The 20064-nt window shown below is 36.6% G+C and overlaps 1 protein-coding gene across 7 annotated transcripts in view; it reads left to right on the top strand.

Annotated features, from left to right (window-relative positions):
* The first annotated feature begins 13798 nt into the window (after positions 1 to 13798).
* Positions 13799 to 20064, top strand: part of LOC149561932 (uncharacterized) — a 240421-nt gene continuing 234155 nt past the window's right edge. The window contains exons 1-3 of one of the 7 annotated variants that reach the window (XM_089825455.1): positions 13799 to 14624; positions 14935 to 15084; positions 15216 to 15341. In XM_089825455.1, coding sequence (XP_089681581.1) covers positions 15016 to 15084; positions 15216 to 15341 — 195 coding nt within the window. In that variant the 5' untranslated portion in view covers positions 13799 to 14624; positions 14935 to 15015. Of the gene's footprint in view, positions 14625 to 14922; positions 15106 to 15215; positions 15342 to 20064 lie in introns of all 7 variants that reach the window. The other 6 variants (XM_089825459.1, XM_089825458.1, XM_089825453.1 and 3 more) reach the window with 6 other exon arrangements.

The following is a 20064-nucleotide window of genomic DNA, read 5'->3' on the forward strand; positions in this document are numbered from 1 at the left end:
TCCCCTTAGATAGTAAGGCATACTCTTAATTCATTATTGTTGAACAACCATGACTAGGTATAGAGGTAATTAGTTGACGTGCTACTATTTGCACCCCCCAAACTTAACTGCCAACGATGTTGATGACCTAATAGACAACAACTTAATGACGACCTATTTCAAGAAAATCAAATTCATTAATTGATTGACAATGTGAAATTACATTATTTAAATTATAATCTATATCATGTTTATTTTAATTCAATTTGATTAGTATTTTGTGATTCATTTTCAATAACATATTCTTTCAATCTTAATAAAAATGAGTAATACTATTGTTGCATATTTTTATTTGTAATAAATTAAAAATTATCTTAAAATTGAGTTCTATTATTGTGGCTCATATAACTATTATCTCACTTAAGATTAAGAGGATTGATATAACCCTTCAATTTATTATTTACCCTATGCTCAAATCCATGATCTCAATGACCTAGTGAAGGGCCACAAACTACCAACACAAGTAACCAGGGAATGGACATATCATGTGAGCACATACACCTAACAAATTCACAAGGCTTGCAAGCTCAACAACTTAGCAAGGGTTTGAACCTTAATGATCTCCTCATTGATGAAAAAGCTTTACCATGATACTATGTATTAATTGACTTTTTCAATACAAATTTAATTTGATTCATATATATATATAAAATACAAGCAAGTTCTTTTTTTATAGGTAAAAGACCTTGGCCAAATTATTTTATTAAAATTATGCATATAGTACAAACCAACTCACTAGGGCACTAGTAAGAAAGACTTGGAGGAGGAAACCTCTAGTCTTGCCTTGACAAGAGAAAGAAAAAAGAGCTTATGATTACTTCAACTTGCAAAATCACACTAAGCATATACATGGAAGCATTGACAATTACACTGAGTTACAAATGATCCCATTTTATGGATTTGGGTTACTATTGAGGATCATATATCCCCATAATTTACATGCTTTGACATTACAAAGTAATCACAATATTAATTCTTATACCAACCATAAACAACCACTTTCCTGATTGCATCCTGAGCTCTATTTTAATGCTTCATCTGGAATCTTGATCATGCAAATGTTGTAACCACACTTTCTTCTTACCAACCAGAGTGGTAATCAAAACTTTACACTAAATATTCATTCCTAGTACGAGATATGATCCATATTAGTTCCAAACTGGAAGAGAAGTAAATAGGATTTTCCACATTGCTAGTAGAGCGGAATATTCCTTGTCATGTTAAAGATTATGAGAAAACAAAGAATTAAATAAGAACACACTCTTCCTATGTATACAACATGACTACCACTAATGAAAATTTCATCTTAGTTTCTAATACAACAAGGTCTAATGATCTTCTTCTAATAAAGGATTAGAAGAAGTTCATTAGTCACTATAATTAATACTAGTGAGTGCTTTAGAAGTCAAACATAGTAATCTCTCAATCCTATAACAAGTTCATCATTTTACAATTATAATAGTTCATCACAACCAAATCAAATTTTACATTACCTTTTAGCTCATAACTTAAAGGTAGAGCACTCTAAATTTTAGAAGTAGTTTGGTCATTCTAATATTAGTTCAACATCTAATAATAAAGACACAATGTTATTGTCATCATTAAATTTCAAGAGTAAAGAAAATTTCCATGAACAATTAGTGGAAACCAAATGTTTAATTTATCAAAGCTCCAAATCAATGCAAACTAGAAACTATCAATATCATGTTACAAGACCATAAACAGTGTCCAAAAAAACTATAAAAAAGTTGTTGCTTTGGTTTAAGGGCATATGCACCGAGTTGTGGTGCCAAAAAGGTGACAAGGAATTTTTTTTCTTCCTATTTTAAAAAGTGCGTACGCGCTTTTAAAAAATAAAAAGTATATATGATGGGTTGCAAACCCGCAGCCCATCATTTTCATCAGCATTTTCTTTTACTCCTACAGCAAGCAGCGCGTACGTGAGTTGAAGACTCAACATTTGCACCACCATTTGCCAAAATGCCTCCTCATTGACGAAATCCAAGACCACAAGCGCACCCACGACGACGCCGTAAGTGATATAAACCTAACTTTGCATTGTTTGATATATTTTTCATATTGTTTTGTAAGTTTTTTATATTCTTTTGTAGGGTTTTTACAAATTTCATTTAGATTTGTTTATTTATTTGAATTTCAATTGATTTTTTATCAGGAAATGTTCATAATCAACCAGAAAATCCACAAGAACATCAAAACCCTTAAGAACCCCAAAACCAAAACCCTCCTCAAGAAGAAGAACAAATTTCACAACCCGAACCAATTGCAAGACCTCCACCAGGCACACAAGAAAATATAAGAAATGAAATAGAGAGAGGCAAAACTGAATTAGAAGGAATCATTGCTCGGTTGAAAGAATTCGGACAAACCAATCCAATGAGGGCTCAATTGGCATCATCCCTCGAATCCATTAACACTCAGATAGCCTCAGTTAGTGGTTAGTTAGATATTTGGCAGGCTAAGAAGGATGAACAAAAAAGATTTTATGCAAATAAATTGTCATATGAAGATGTTAGAAAAAAGGAAATACCAAAAGGTAGTATATGTGCATTATTTAGAAAACCCGGTGAGCAAAATACTGTTAGAGAGGGTACTAAACAATTCCCCATCCATTGGTGCATACATGATGCTATTAGAAATAATTTTTGGGATAGATGGTGGATGGTTTTTGATGCCCCTCCTTGACACAATCACGAGGTCCCCATGTATTTTTTGAAGAAATTATATTGTGAGTTTGTCCTTGGAGAGATCCCCAATTATTTTGATATGTTAGAATCCCAGGGTAGACGTGGGGGGTCATCATTTGAGAGGCCAGGAGCACGTCGTGACCCTAATGTAGTTAGGGCAGCCGTGGTCCATCCACAACACGAGCATGTGATTATTCCTTCAGTTGTGAAGGAACATGTAGAGGCCAGCACTCTAGGGACCATTAATGCTTTGACACAGACCCTCATCCATTCCACGAGCCCATTAGTTGAGGGGGAGCCTTCCATACGTCGTGGTCACACGTGCACTTCATGCGGATCCCTATGCACATTTGGCACTCATGTCGGAGATGGTGCAGATGATGGGCTTGTCATTGATCAGTTCCTGAACGAGACATTTGGCATTGACACACAGGTAAATTACTAATTTGATCACATTTCATACATATAGTGAATGATTAATTAATTAGGATTTATTGACATTGTTCAAAATTTAGGGTCAAAGTGTTCCTGGGCCTAACAGCGATCCTCCAGGCCCATTTTTTGTCCCTTCGACGAGTCTTGAGGTATGTATCAATTTAATCATTTTAATTAATACAAATATTTATTACGTAATCATATTAAGGATTGACCAAAAAAAAAATGCATGTGCATCAATTCTCCACAGGACCCTCAACCTTTACCACAGACGCAGAGCAGAGACATCATACAAGCTTCACACAGGTACAGTTGTTTCATGTTAATTTAATTCATTTGATTACATTTATTCCATGTTTCATGTTAGATATAACGTGTATTGTATGACATGCAACTCATGATGTCGGACACACCTCCTCATCTACGACGGTCTCTTGATAGTGGAGTGGTCGCAGCTGTGGCTAGCTCACAACCACTGACGGAGGTATGAAAGAATTTTCTTCGTTTTAGTTGTTGTTTATAATAGTTAATCTCAAAATTTCTAATGTTATTTATAAGTGATTATATTTATTGAATTGTTGTAGGGTCTTGTCATGCCTGATCGTCCACAAGCATTTGAGGTGGACTTACAGAGTGACTATTTGTTGGCGGTAAGAAAATAATTGATTTTGTGAGTACATATATTTGATTTCAACGTATAATAAATATTGATTCATATCTACTTTCTTTGTATCAGTTGGACCTGGAGAAGAGCCTCAACAAGAGGTCAAGTGAGTGTGTCAGGAGGGCCCCGTCATCTCCACTGTCTCCCTCCACATGACGATAAAGGACGTCGAGAGACTTGTTTCCTTCCCCTCGTGGGAAGGAAAAGATGTAGTTGAGATATTTGATACATATATATAGAGACTTGTTTCCTTCCCCATGTATATATATAGGCATCTGAGAGACATATTCGATACACATTTGATGTACATATGACATTCTATATTTGATGTATGACATTATTAGTTAATATATGATATGTTTGTTCATATACGACATTATTGGTTATCATAATATATTATGTGTTTGTTAATGTATATGACATTATTGGTTATCATTTTATATTATATGTTTGTTCATGTATGACGTTAAATTAGATATGTTCGTGTATGACATTAAATTAGATATGTGCATGTATGAAATTAAATTCAATTGCTAGAGAGTTGCCATTATGTCTACCAACTAGTAGATGTTCTTTTTTGCTTTATTAGAATTTCTCAAAAACTGCAAAGAAGTTGTTTCTGGTGAATAGTTGTAAACAATTGTGATCATCGACTTCATGTACTCATGGCTTTGGCTGCGAACACTTGTAACTTTGGCTATAAGCATCCATGGCTTTGGCTATGTGCACTAGTGGCTTTGGCTGTGAGCATTTATGGCTTTGGTTGTAGGCACAATATAGCCTTGGCTGTAGGTTGTCTTTCTTGCTGCATGTCGAAGTTACCTTCAAGAATATCATTAGTCTAAGATCATTACAATTAAAATACTATGACATAATACCTTGGAAATAATAGTCTTTAACCCATTACTTTATTTGTTAAAACATCATGTAGTATCTACTGTAGTCCTTCTACTCAAATATGTCTTCAAAAATACTTAGTATGACAAAGAAATGTCTATGGAAAGCTTGTCAAATAGGATATTGAAGAACTAAATGTGGATAGTCATTAGTACCCATCAATAAGAACATGAACATCTTTCTCAAGCAAGCCATATGACATTAGTAAGTAATTTATAAATTTCCTTTGCAAATAACTAGAAGATGCTATGAATCTTAATACAGAGTTAATCACGAACTCATTATTCCATCCAACAAGCATATATCACCCTAAGCCAATTAACTGACATGATAAAAATTAATTCAATTTCAAAAAAAATTTGAGTATAACAAGCATCTTAGGGATTCTTACAAGAATTAACATGATGTTCACAAGAGCATTACAAGTTCTTGTAATGCTATTTCACATATTGTAATCATATTCAGTTTTGAATGGCCATTTGTGTTACAAGTATAAATGTTCTTTAAGGTCTTTTAATTCTAGACATGAATTTTATTATGAAGCTTTTCTATGACAACCCACTCAATGCATATATTGTTGTTCCACATTATGCTAATTTGACTTTCATTGGTTGATTTGGGTCTAGACATGACGTTATTCACTACCTTTTTTATAGATTATTTTTTTGTAGTGAGGTTCTGGCCTGAATGAATGTATTAATCATCGAAGTTGTGAACCTTGGTCGAGATCCTTACAAATCTATTTTCAAATTGGACCTCAAATAGTTTTCTCAGTCACCCCCTGTACACAGATACTGAAATTGTAGTTAATTACAAAATTAATACTGAATTAACACAAGTTTAATTGAGAAGTATTATGTACCTCAATAGGCTAGATTATTATTGACTGGGAAGCTTTATCTTAGAGCAGTTGGTTTCCTAAATCTTTAGCGCAATGATAGTCTTATGGAATGTGGAATTAGGTCTGCTAGCTAAGGAACGTTCTTTAAAAGGTAGAGGAAACTCAAGACTCACGTGTTTCCAATCAATATAAATGTTTAAATCACTTCTCTAATTTTTTCTATTTATGATCTTCTTAAAACTTAACTTTCTAAATGCATTGATGGGGAAATAAAGATCTTCTAGGAACTAAAGGCTAATCATGTTTAATACTTACAATTCTCTGTTTTTATCTAATAATTTAAAAAAGATTGTACAAGTGTTTTCAAAGAGCAACACTTGTCACTAACATCATAAGAAGGAATATCCAAGGAGACTTACCACTGATCCCCCACCACCAAATTCAAGAGAAAAAAAAATTCCACTACTAAAGAGATAGTAACAATGATCATCCCTAGTCTCTCCCTTATCACAAAATGATTACCATCAAAATTTGCATTTCCAATTGCGTCATGTGCGTTGAAGCGATAGTAACATTTTCACTCTCTTACCTAATGTCTCCCATTTCTAAAACTCCTGGGGAAGGGCAAGGCCATCTTCTTAGTACTTCAAAATACAACAAGTTCCATTATATCACATATTGATAATAGAGTGCAAAACAGAACAAAAGCATAGAATGAATGAAACGGGCCCCAAAGTTTCTTTTTGACCGTTTTTAGGTGATTTCACATAGGGCGTACGCACTATAGCGCGTATGCACTATGTGACAACACATCACTCTCCACCCTCCCTACTCTCTCTCTCTCTCTCCCTACTCTCTCTCTTCCTACTCTCTCTCCCCTCTCCCATCCCCTACACACTCTCTCTCTCCCCTCTCCCATCCTTTACTCTCTCTCGCTCTCCCTCTCCCACCGCCTACTCTCTCTATCTCTCTCACCCTCTCTCCTCTCCCATCCCCTACTCTTTAGATCTCACACACACACTCCCATCCTCCCTCTCCCACTTCTTACTCTCTCTCTCTCTCTCCCCCATCTCCCTACTCTCTCTCACACTCTCACATCTGCTACTCTCTCTCTCCCATCCCCTAAACTCTCTCTTTTACAGATACACACTCCCATCCCCCTCTCTCTCTCCTCTCCCATCCCATTCTCTCTCTCTGCCACCTCCTACTCTCTCTCACACTCTCTCCCATCCCCTACTCTCTCTTACACACACTCCCATCCGCCCCTCTCTCCCATCCGCTACTCTCTCTCTCTCTTGGGCTACTCTCTCTCTCCCCTCTCCCATCCCCTAAACTCTCTCTTTTGCAGATACACACTCCCATCCCCCCCTCTCTCTCCCCTCTCCCATCCCTTACTCTCTAGATCGCTCACACGCACTCCCATCCCTCTCTCTCCTCCTCTCCCACTCCCTCTCCCACCACCTACTCTCTCTCTCTCTCTCTCTCAAGTTCTCTCTCTCCCTCTCTACTCTCTCTCTCTCTCCCATCCCCTACTCTTACTCTCTCTCTCTCCAATCCCCAACTCTCTCTCACACTCTCTCCCATCCCCTATTCTCTCTGACACTCTCTCATCCTTTCACTCTGTCTCTCTCATCTTGTACTCTCTCTCTCCCTGCCACCTCCTACTCTCTCACACACTCTTTCCCATCCTTTCACTCTATCTCTCCCATATCGTACTCTCTCTTTGCCACCCCCTACTCTCTCTCACACTCTCACACTCTCTCCTATCCCCTACTCTCTCTCTTTCACACACACACACACACACACACACACACACACTCACACTCCCATCCCCCCTCTCTCTTCTCTCCCATCCCCTACTCTCTAGATTGTCACACACACTCCCATCCCTCTCTCTCCTCCTCTCCCACTCCCTCTCCCAGGTCACCTACTATATCTCTCTCTCAAGTTCTCTCTCTCCCATCCCTTACTCTTACTCTCTCTCTTTCCCATTCCCAACTCTCTCTCACACTCTCTCCCATCCCCTACTCTCTCTCACACTCTCTCCCATCCTTTCACTCTGTCTCTCCCATCCCATACTCTCTCTTTGCCGCCCCCTACTCTCTCTCTCACTCTCTCCCATCCTTTCACTCTATCTCTCCCATCCTTTCACTCTATCTCTCCCATCCCATACTCTCTCTCTGCCACCCCCTACTCTCTCTCACACTCTCACACTCTCTCCCATCCCCTACTCTCTCTCTTTCACAGACACACACACTCTTATCCCCCCACTCTCTTCTCTCCCATCCCCTACTCTCTACATCTGTCACGCACACTCCCATCCCCCCTATCTCTCTCCCTCTCCCTCTCCTACCGCCTACTAGATCTCTCTCTCTCAAGTTCTCTCTCTCCCTCTCTACTCTCTCTCTCTCTCCCCCATCCCATCCCTTACTCTCACTCACTCTCTCTCTCTCTCTCCCATCCCCTACTCTCTCTCACACTCCCATCCCCTAATCTCATTCTCTCTCTCCCATCCCGTACGAGCTCTCTCTGCCACCACCTACTCTCTCTCACACTCTCACACTCTCTCCCATCCCCTACTCTATCTCTCTTACACACATTCCCATTCCCCCCTCTCTCTCTCTCCCTCTCCCACTCCCTCTCCCACTGCCTACTTTCTCTCCCCCATCCCCTACTCTCTCTCTCCCCTCTCCCATCCCCTACTCTCTCTCTTTCATAGACACACACTCCCATCCCCCCCTCTCTCTCTCCTCTCCCATCCCCTACTCTCTAGATTTGTCACACACACTCCCATCCCCCCTCTTGCACCACCATCTCTCTCTCTCTCAAGTACTCTCTTTCCCTCTTTACTTTCTCTCTCCCATCCCCTACTCTCACTCTCTCTCTTCCATCCCCTACTCTCTCTCACACTCTCTCCCATCCCCTACTCTCTCTCTCTCTCTCTCTCACCCCCATCCTGTACAAGCTCTCTCTACCACCCCCTACTCTCTCTCAAACTCTCACACTCTCTCCCATCCCCTACTCTATCTCTCTTATACACATTCCCAGTCCCCCCCTCTCTCTCTCTATCACACTCCCTCTCCCATTGCCTACTCTCTCCCATCCCCAACTCTATCTCTCTTACACACTTCCATTCCCCCTCTCTCTCTCCCTCCCACTCCCTCTCCCATCGTCTACTATCTCTCTCTCTCTCTCTCTCTCTCTCACTCTCTCCCTCTCTCTCCCATCCCCTACTCTCACTCTCTCTCTTTGCCACCCCTACTCTCTCTCACACTCTCACACTCTCTCCCATCCCCTACTTTCTCTCTTACACACACTTCCATCCCGCCTCTCTCTCCCTCTCCCACTCTCTCTGCCATTGCCTAATCTCTTTCTCTTCCATCCACCCTCTCTCTCCCTCTCCCACTCCCTCTACCATTTCCTACTCTCTTTCTATCCCATCCCCTACTCTCTTTATCTCTCTCTCCCCTCTCTCATTCCCTACTCTCTCTCTTTCACACACACCCATCCCCCCTCTCTCCTCTCCCATCCTCTACTTTTTCTCTCACTCACGCTCCCTCTCCCACTGCCTACTCTCACTCTCTCTCACTCTCTCTCTCTCTCTCTACTCTCTCTCTGCTACCCCCTACCCTCTCTCACATTTTCACACTCTCTCTTTCTCTCTTACACACATTTCCATCCCCCCTCTCTCTCTCCCTCTCCCACTCCCTCTCCCATCGCCTACTCTCTCTTCCATCCCCTACTCTCTCTCAAGCTACTCTATCTTCCCCCTCTCCCATTCCCTACTCTCTCTCTTTCACACACATGCACTCCCATCCTCCTCTCTCTCGCTCTTCCTCTCCCACTCCGTCTCCCACCACCTACTCTCTCTCTCCCCCATCCCCTACTCTCAATCTCTCTCTCCCAACTTGTACTCTCTCTCACACTTCCTCTCTCTCCCATCCCCTACTTTCAATCTCTCTCCCCCATCCCGTACTCTCTCTTTGCCACCTCTACTCTCTCTCTCTCACTTCCTCTCTCTTGCATCTTGTACTCTCTTTGCTACCCTTACTCTCTCACATTTCCTCTATCTCCCATCCTATACTCTCTCTGCCACCCCTACTCTTTCTCACTTCCTCTCTCCCCTCTCCCATCCCCTACTTTCTCTCTATCTCTCTCACACACACAAATAGCCATTCCCTCACCCCACCCCCCCTAGCTTTCTCTTGGTTTTGGTTTGCAATTTAGGTCTCAATAGTGCATGTGCACTACCTCGAATTCAATAGTGTTTTAATAGCGCGCGCACACTATAGGGCGCACACGCTATTCAAAGCTTTGCATTAAAACCAAGCCTAAGGCTTGGTTTTGCCTTGGAGATCCAACCCAAAGGTTTGGAGTTTATAAACAGGTTTGAGACGTGTTTTCCAGCAAACATACAAAAAATGATTGATTTTTCTTGTGTGCTCCCCTTCAAGATTTCTCGTGGTTGGGTATCGATAAGATCAGGTTACATAACATTATAGGTCTCTGTGTTAGCTATCTAACCATATAATTTATTTTTAATTTGAACTATTTTAAGTCTTTCATCTATAATTTCTTTTGAATGTATGTTCATTTTTTGTCAAAAACCACCATGTACTAATTGGGCTGTAGATTTTAGGTCATTCATCGAATTTTGTAACAACTTAGTTTTTTAGAAACTAGACTCCATTCTACACACTTTGAAAAAAAGAAGTTTTGATTTTAGATTAGTTTTCAATCATTTCTAGGGGGAGCACACATATATTTCACGTTTTTGGGATGGGTCTAATTAAAAAATTCATTAAAAAACAAATACACATTATAAAATTACCCGAAAAATCTGGGATAAACTACATAGTGTTAGGTAACTTTTGACCGGAGCGATTAAAGAATTAAAAAAAAAAAGTTAAAATTTTAGGGGGGCCACACTTTGTACTATGTTATGTTTTTTTGGAATAAATAGTACCACTTTCTGTGGCCCCCTTTTTTGAGGACCTAAAACTAAACCATTTTGAAAAAAAATTAGTAGTTTAGAAACTAGATTCAAAGGACTACGACTTTTGTTTTTGTCATGTCTTAAAATTTTGAGCGTAACTATCTTCAAATTCTTGTTGAAGTCTAGAATTTGCTGATTTCAAGAAAAAGGTGTCCACTTATACCCCCCTTTTGGCACCACAACTTTGTGCACTTACCCTTAAAGTCATTTTAATTTCAATTTAGCTTTTAAATTTTACTATAACACTATTTTTTTTAATCAGTAAGAGGTTGAAGCCAAGATCAATTATTACTATATGTGGTGATTAATTATTATTATTAATATAAGCTTGAGTAGATTCAAACCCAAGACCTCCCAGATAAGAGACTCGCAATTTATCATTGTGTTGTAGGCTCCTACCTTACTATAACACTATTTTTGTTCATTATTATTGAAATTATCTAACTTATTTTTATTAATCATTTATTGTACATACATATACATACATACATGACATACATACATATATACATATATATGTAATATATATATGTGTGTGTGTGTGTACACACACATATATGAATACATGTATGCATGTATACATATATATGTAATATATACATCTATATGTATATATACACACACATATGTATACATGTATACATTAAAACACACACACACACACACACACACACACACACACACACACACACACACACACACACACACACATTGTTTTATTTTGTTGATATATAAATACACAATTATTTATATTTAACAATTAATGTTAGTTCTACATAATTTTTATTGCAAGGTCATGACATCATGTACATACTTCCTTACATGTTGTCATTATGGATTATGCCTCTAAAAACTATTAATAGTTAGTAACATTTAACATATTTTTGATAGGAAATTCATTATAGTTTATAGGTAGATAGGAATATTTTATTTAGAGTTAAACATGTTCATTTATTCATGTATATTAAAAGCGTAATACATTTTAGTCTTGTGTTTTCGATTAATTTAAAAAAAAGAAGGGGCTCCAAAATCCTTAACAACTTCAATACAAAAAGATTTCAATTAAGCTTAAAAGTTTAGAATAGTTTAAAAGAGATATGAAACAAAACAAAACGAGATAGGGCCACAAGATAAGACCAACACATAATTGATAAATAAAAAGAATAAATGAGAGAAGACCCAATCCACCTCGAGGGAAGGAAAACCCTCAAACAACTTAAAACAAGGAAAACACTAGGATTTCTCTTTACCTCCCTTATTTTGGGAGCGTAAATTCATGTCAAAAGGAATATAGGATTTCTTATGGTGTTTAACTATGTTCCATCTCTCATTACCCAATGAAATTGCCTTCTGTAATTCAAGAACAAGCAAATCTACTGCAATAGTTCCAACAACCAGGACATGAACAACAACATCAAATCCATCAAGCTGGACAGAGCCAACAGTAATAAATCCAACAACAACAACAGATCCAACAAGCTAGACAAAGCCAACAACAACAGATCCAAAAATAGTTGATCCAACAAGATGGATAGAGCCAACAACAACAAAACTAGCTACAAAGGAGTCAACAAAAAAATGATCAACATTGGATAACCAAACACAACTTGTAGGAGCAACAAAAACTCCAAAAACCAAGACAAAATCATCAACAATAGATCCAACAAACTAGATAGAACCATCAACAATAGATCCAACAATAGACGAAAATCAACTAGAAATCCAACATTAGAAGAAACACCAATGCTACCAGTCATTTTAGTCTTGTGTTATACATACATGTATATAACATAGTTAAAATGTTGTGAGAATTGTAGATAGTAACACTCAAAGGTATTGTTCAAGAGCTGCAGAATGAGGTGGACAATTTCAACATGCACATCGATGACTCCAACAAGTTCACAATCAAGGTCATGCATGCATGCTCTATTACTCTTTGCATGATGCAAGGGATAATCATTGACACTAAGGCTAAGAGGGACAATAACTACACAGAGCTATTTGAGTTCCTCAAGGAGGAGTGGACTGCTACGCTACTATCCAATCAACTTGACAAAAATGCTAAAAATTAGTTGTTGTGCTTTTTGATTATTTTTGCTTTCTGGTCTTTAGAAGCCTGTATGGCTTTAGAAACTTTAAAAACAAGATTTTTATTACTCACTATGCATGGTGAAATATTTATATTTACTTTCAATTTAAAGACTTATATGCTAATACTTTAAGTACTTTGCACAATGGTTAATATGTTTTTGATAGAAGTAACATTAGGGTTGCTTTCTTATGCCGTGAATGTGCTAGCCGCAATTAATGTGCTAGTTCATTTTGTTCCATGAGCCATCACCCTCTTGTTGCATTTATTATAAAAGTGTAAAATTTTAAATCCATATTGAATAGTGGATTAATGCTGTGTGTATACTTTGTTGTGCATATCATCACTATACTTGGTTGTGAAGTACCATCACATTCACTAGAAATGATGCTTCCCCTTCATATGAGTACTATTATGACTATACAAAAAGTATTTATTCTATACATAGTTCTTATAAATTACCTTAAGATAGAATATATGACCCCTCTTCTCAAATGAATAGTATTTTGTTTTACAATATGATAAGCTGACATCCGACCAAAATGATAATAAGAAACATCTTAGTTAGCTTATGTACTATTCTTATTGATTAAGAGAAAAAGAAAAAGAAATTGTTGTTATAATTTTGCAATGTGTTTATAAAGATTAAGACAAGATCATTCTACTTATGAAGACTCTCATTTCTTCCACTTATTATTACTTTAATTATAAAAATGTAACCACTTTATTATTTTGTCTTTTAATTTTTAAATAAACTTTTTAATGTTATGATTCCATTCCATTGATCTTTAACAAACTACTATACTAGAATATAAAATTATAGTATACCATTAATCTAAAATAAACTATTAAAAAGTAATAATTAAAAAAAAAAAAAACAACTATTCTCATCAAACTAAATTATGAAAAAATAATTTAAAAGCCATCTTCAACTACCTTCAAAAGATCTATTCTAACTAATTTGGCATCTCACCAAAACGATCGGCATTTCATGAATACCAGCAGCACCCCACGGATATGTAGTCGGAAGATTGGAAAAGGAATACAGGACTATAAATATGATGGGATGTTTCCATCCCATTCCCTTTCCTTCAGCATCCAATGGAACTGCTCAATCACAAAGACGTTAACGTGGAAAACATTTCCCGCTTCTCGTGTCGTTGGTGCCGCCTCGAAACCAATCTCTTTATTGACTTTCTTTAAACCAAGAGCTACGGTCTATCAAATCAGAGCCTTACTATCCAGCCTGACATTTCCCATTTACTTCCACCGACATTACTCATCAATTCATTATTCAAAGGCATCTATCTGAATTGTCATACTTTTGTTTTCAGAAAAAAGTACCGAATTGACGTTTTCTTCTTCTTTGTGACAAGCGTCTCAAATATCTTGGAGCGGAAGTCTGCAATTTATAATTCTTATTCAAGAATTACGTCATTTGGAGAGTTAAGATTTTGATAATACAAGTTTGCAATTTATAATTTTTTTTCAAGAATTACGTCATTTGGAGAGTTAAGATTTTGATAATTCAAATTCGCGACAAACTTTCATAGTTTTGGATGTAAAAGAAAATAGAATAGGAGATAAGAAAGGATGTAAGAGTTTTTAATAATTCAGATTTCGAAATTTAGTCATTTCCAAGAGTTAGATTTTGATAGTTAATTTACGACAAACTTTCATTGTCTTGGTGTAAAATAAGTAGCCTTTACTATGTTTGGAAAATCTAAATGAGATTAAGAGGAAAGACTCTCTATATTAGTTTGAAAGGAAACGTTGAATCTCGGAAACATTGTGTTTTGGTACGGGAACCTTCTACAATACTTGGCGTAGTTTCCAGACGATTCGGACTCTTTGTGGAAGAATGACTGAGAAAGCTCATCCCCAAGATTCTTAACGATCTGTCAACAAATTTGGAAACTAAATGATAAATCTGTCGGGCTAAAGGCTATTTTTGACTGGTAAAATTCTTGACTTTTTCTGCAGTCAGAAATTATTTATTAAAATCTCAACCAATAGAAATCAGGGCAATATATTATTCATAAATTTGTTCTTAAAAATTTAGGGACCATGATCTGTAAATTTTGAAATGTTCCGAGTTTATTAAAGAAACCTTGAGCTGCGAAATTCTCGGCGCAGCAACATGCATTTAGTGACTCACCAAGCACAATACTTATAATATTACGGGCGAGGTTGATCTCATTAATGGTTTCTTTCCACCTGGATATTTTTGTCAATGAATATAATGGAAAATGGTAGATGTTCTTTCAGGGAAAAACTATACAATTGAAGCGTTGAAAGGAAACCGTAGCGGAGTGCTTAATGTTGGTGTGCCAAAACGTGTAGAATACGATGGAAACAACGGGGAGTTCTGAAGGCGGCGATCAAATCTCCGTCCTCAAGCCTCACAATGAAGCTTTGGTATGCTTTAATTCAGACCACGTAAGCTAAAGTTTTTTAAACTATAACGATTGCAAAGCTTTGCTTGTTTTCTGCATTAGCTGTTTTCTTGAAGAATTTGAAATTGAAATGTCATTTGTGCTGCCTTGCAGGTGACACACACAAACATCCTGAATCGACTCTCAGTCAAAATAGTTCAAATAAAAGATCTGAAGAAACAAGTGAAGTGTGTTTTTTTAAAATTAAAAGTAGGTGGTTTTTCGCGGAGGTCAAATCTGGTAAGAATTTTACTTCTCTTGCTTTTGTTGAAATTTTAGATGGGAACACTCTAGTAATTGTCTTAGGAGTAGCTCTTGTAAGCAACTATTGTCAGTTGTGAAGTTGAAATTTGAACCTTTGATGGGTCGTTCGTGAATATCATGGTTATGTACCTTGTAGAGATTGCAAACTAGGAAAACATGAGGTTATATAGTGTAAGAAAGTTTATGGAAAAAATTGCATTCACAGATTTTCACGAATACATGCCGTCTCATTTAGTGATCCATCATTGAGACAATGAAATCCAAAATGTTGAGGAAAATTAAGCGTGAACAAATTTGTAACAAGCTATTCACTCTTTTTCATAGACCGTGAAAATCTCTTTAGCATTTTCAATTTATACAGTTTGTTTAGAAGCTGGCGGAGTAGAGTCTGGGGACACTCCTTGCGGATAAAACGGCCCCATTTTATGGTTCAACACAAGTGCAAGTCATATTATTATACTCTAAAAATAATTTTGGCCAGACAATACAAAAGGAATAGATTGATTTTTTAAATTTATTTATCGAAGTAAGCTTTCAGATTTTAAAAATAGAGTAGACAATTTAACGGCTACACCATATGTTTTCACACACAAAAGTGTTCAAATAATTCATTTGATTGTTTGCTGGCCAACTGTGATGCAACAGGAATCTGTGGTTTAAAAAGTTTCAAATGTTATTCAATATATAGAGTCTAGACAATGATTTAACATACATTCCCCTTCATTCCTCTTCCAATGCAGTTTGACTACCCTGTGTGATGAACAACACATCTTGTTTATGGATAGCCAAAACAAACTTTTTTTCTTGTATGAGAGTCGAAAAAGTATTCTTGAAATGTAAGTTTAAGTTGGTAGTGTTATGCAGATTGGGAGCTCAATACCGAGCTCATATGGACTGGCATAAAATTGAGGTTTGTGTCTCCAAGAAGCTCGTTTGGCATGCATGGGCTTGCCATACATCTCACTTGATTGTTAAAGAGGCAAGTACTTGGCGGACTGAGCTTCCAGCCATTTGGTGAGCTTTTGTAGCTTATTCTAAAACTGCTATTTGCTACCCATGCTCACACTTCTACAAGGACGTGTGTCCGTTTGTCTCCTTGCAAACTTTCTGAAGCTTAACATGTTGTTTGTGATAGGCCGCACTCTTTTAAGAAATTTAATAATTTATTTACGTAGATTTCTTATAATAAAGCTCTAAAGATTGATGGCTTACTTTTTCATATTTAACAAGTCTTGTGGGACGTTGCCAGACTTGAATTTTATATGCTCTTTATGAAAGTAATGAAGATGATGTCCCGAGGGAACTGTATTACGAAATTGCACTATAATGGAAATTCAAGTCTGATATATAATTTGCAACCCCTACTTTCAATTGGAAATCTGAACGGCTTTGTGAGGTGACATTGTTTTGTTGATTCACAGAACTCTTCACGTGAGAGTTAGATTGACCTGGATGGGTATAGAGCAGTTGAAAACAATCTTCAATGAAGTTCACTTGTTCAAGACTAAAAGTCCGAAAAGGCTAAGGCAGCCATTGCATTGAAAGCTTAGAAATGGTGAACTGTTATTGGTACTCCAGTTGAGAATATTATATCAGCTCTATTTTTTCTATTGAACTTCTTTAAGTTGCAAACATCTTTAGTTAAATGCCCAGCACTGTCCTCCATTTCATAAGTAGGCATTGACAGGCACCATAGCTCTAATATCCAGTAAGGAATTGAAGGAATGGAGCAGGATGATAGTGAAGAATACGAAGAGATGGAAATGATAGCAAGATTGTTTCACTTGGGGCAATGTTGGAGGTTCTTGAGTCATCCTCTCTAACTTGAGCTAGGTAAAAGAAGTTTTTTTTAAATGACCATTGGCAAGAACACCAATCAAGTTGTCAGAGGAGATGAGCAAAATCCAAGTGGAAATAACAAGCACGAGAAAGTATGTTCCCCTGAAAGATGAGATGGTGAAGAAATATGCCAATTTATTGGGAGGAATGATTAATCTTTGTGGAGTGTTTAATGTCAATAGACAAAGAACATTGAGAAAGGCATTAGAAGTAAAATTCGTGGCTAACATTTTAGATACACTTCTCTATTAATAAATAAAAATAAAGAAAAGCAATGGGCAAAGGAGAACTGCTTTTGTGTCTAAGTGCTAGACTGAGAATAATTATGTGATGTACCTTTTTTCTAAGGATTGAATATAATAAATAACAACATAATAAGAAATAAATAAGCAATAATAAAATTAAAATAAATCAATAAATGAGTCAAGTTTCTAAATGGACTAAATTATATTATTATAAATCTCTTGGGGACATTACAGCAGAGTCACATAATTGAGTGCAGGCAGCAAAGACATATTACCAGGCATGTCAACAATGATCTGGCAGAATCCAAAACTAAGGCCACACATAGATGGAAAACTGGCACTTCTTGAGATTACGATATTGTGATTAGACTCCTTAGATACTTCCATGAGTAATGAAATAACTTGAAACTATGGAGCTGTGAGGAAAGAATTAAGAATTAACACATCAACTATCTTCTATTCAGTGATGCATCAGCAAAGACAATGATTTGGAGATCATATTGATGTGTTTGATTAGCAATCACTGAACAGGATACTCAGGATAGCAATTAGTCCGGAATGACTCCTATCTTAACAGAGATGAAGTGTTGAGTTAAAGAACCGCCGATATTAGTGATTACCATACCTATTATAGATGAACACCGCTGGATATTGTTCATAGCTAGAGTATTGAGGATTTGATATACACATTGCTGCAATATACTTAGATGGGTGATTTACAGTATTGAAATTAAAAGGTTTGACTTAAGTTTTGCATAAGAAATGGTATGAACAAACCTGAGATGAGAAAGTAAAAAAAGTGATCAAACAATGGATTGACCCCATGGAGAGCACAATGAAAAGATGCAGCAATTGCAAAAACTGAGAAGTGTTAACCGCAAGATTAATAACCTAGCGATGAGAAATTAATGACCATACATGAAGCCAAGATACTCTATGATGATTAAAGACTAACAGGAAATGATTGAAAGATATGATATGCAGATCAGTAGATTGACTAAGACAATGATAAGAACCTTGAGACTGTGACTATTATTGTTAAATGATATAAGGAGAAGACAAGAGATAGTCATTGACAATAATAACATAATAAGCAATAGCTACCTGTACAATAATTTATGATATAGATCTCAAGTTTATAAGCATATCAAACTATCAGTAATCCACTAATCACCATCATTATGAAGAGATATGAATTAATTAATAGCAACTTCTAGTAGGGAATTTAATCACAATGAAAGGATGTGATTATGATACAGGTCTAATCGATAAACACAAGGTAATAAAGTGACTCGATCAATAATGGAAGAGAAGTGTATGGACATAAGTCACATCCTTAGGGAATATGAGTTATCAATCCAACGATAAGATATCTGAAGGCATCCTACCTCATTCAGACGGCATTCATCATCAGGCTTGGAAACTTACATATCTTCAATCTTCCATGGATCCGCTTATTTGAGCAACTGCCCATTGGCACAGTTTTGGTTGCATAGTTCAAAAGAAAATATTGAAGACAACACCATTATTGCAAGTAAAAATTGTCTGCATAAAATAAACAGCACCATTCTTCCTGTTGTAAGAATATAACTGTACAATTGAAACAACAATATAACTACTTAAATATTGGATCAGAAATATCCATTCATTGCTATAAGTGATAGAATGACTTCATAGCATACTCTTTATTGTCAAATCAGAGAAGGTTAACAACAAAATCTTCCTTGGCAAAGTTGATACCAGTCATATCAGACATAGCGGGGATAATCTTATCAGCATAATTGCACAAAGTGCAGATAGATCAGAATCATTTGACACACATCTAACTGGTCAATCAGATATAGGGATGGTCAACTCCTAATCTAAATATATAATCCCTTGCACATTATTACTATTATATTGTATCAATTGCACGTTTCAAGTGGTATCATAGATAAAATCTATAGTAGCTGTGAGACTCAGGGGAAAATTGTCTCTTGAAACCAACTTCATAGGTTAATTGTCCAGGCTTTTCAAGTTGATAAAAAGGGGGACAATTATAATTTTATTTTCCCTCCGAGTGTGTAAAAATATTGTTTAAATAAAATATTACACAGGTCTAATAATGCCTCATTTTGATGGCCACTTTACTAAATTAATAATAATATTGAAGTTGTCTTTCTCAAATGATGTGATTGTGTCCAACTTCAAAAATTATTATTAAATTATTTCCCTTAGCCTTTGAGAAATAAGGAATAGGCTATGGGTCCTAAATAAATTCTTCTAAATTTGAAAAGGGAACATGACACCTTGAGTTAATGGAATGGTGATGGAATTTGAAATGAGACTTGAGTTGATTCTTAATCTCTTGCTGGCCACACATTATTAGCGTCCATGTGTCAAATATTTTTGGCTTTTTTACAAAAGACATCCATATTATTGCAAAATGTCTTTTCTGACTCCCCAGGACTTTTACTTTTTACTTTATCCTTAATGGGGGTGAATTTGAATCCTTGAACAAAATTGAGATGGCTGTTTAGATGAAATTTTACCCAAAAATGGTGTCCAAGTCCCATCCACCTTTATGGTGGAAATACTCGAAATGGCAACTAAATACTTGGCTTGTTATCTTTATC

Source organism: Cupressus sempervirens, chromosome 4, assembly GCF_028749045.1.
Source record: "Cupressus sempervirens isolate cs-2001-9-10 chromosome 4, ASM2874904v1, whole genome shotgun sequence".
NCBI lineage: Eukaryota > Viridiplantae > Streptophyta > Pinopsida > Cupressales > Cupressaceae > Cupressus > Cupressus sempervirens.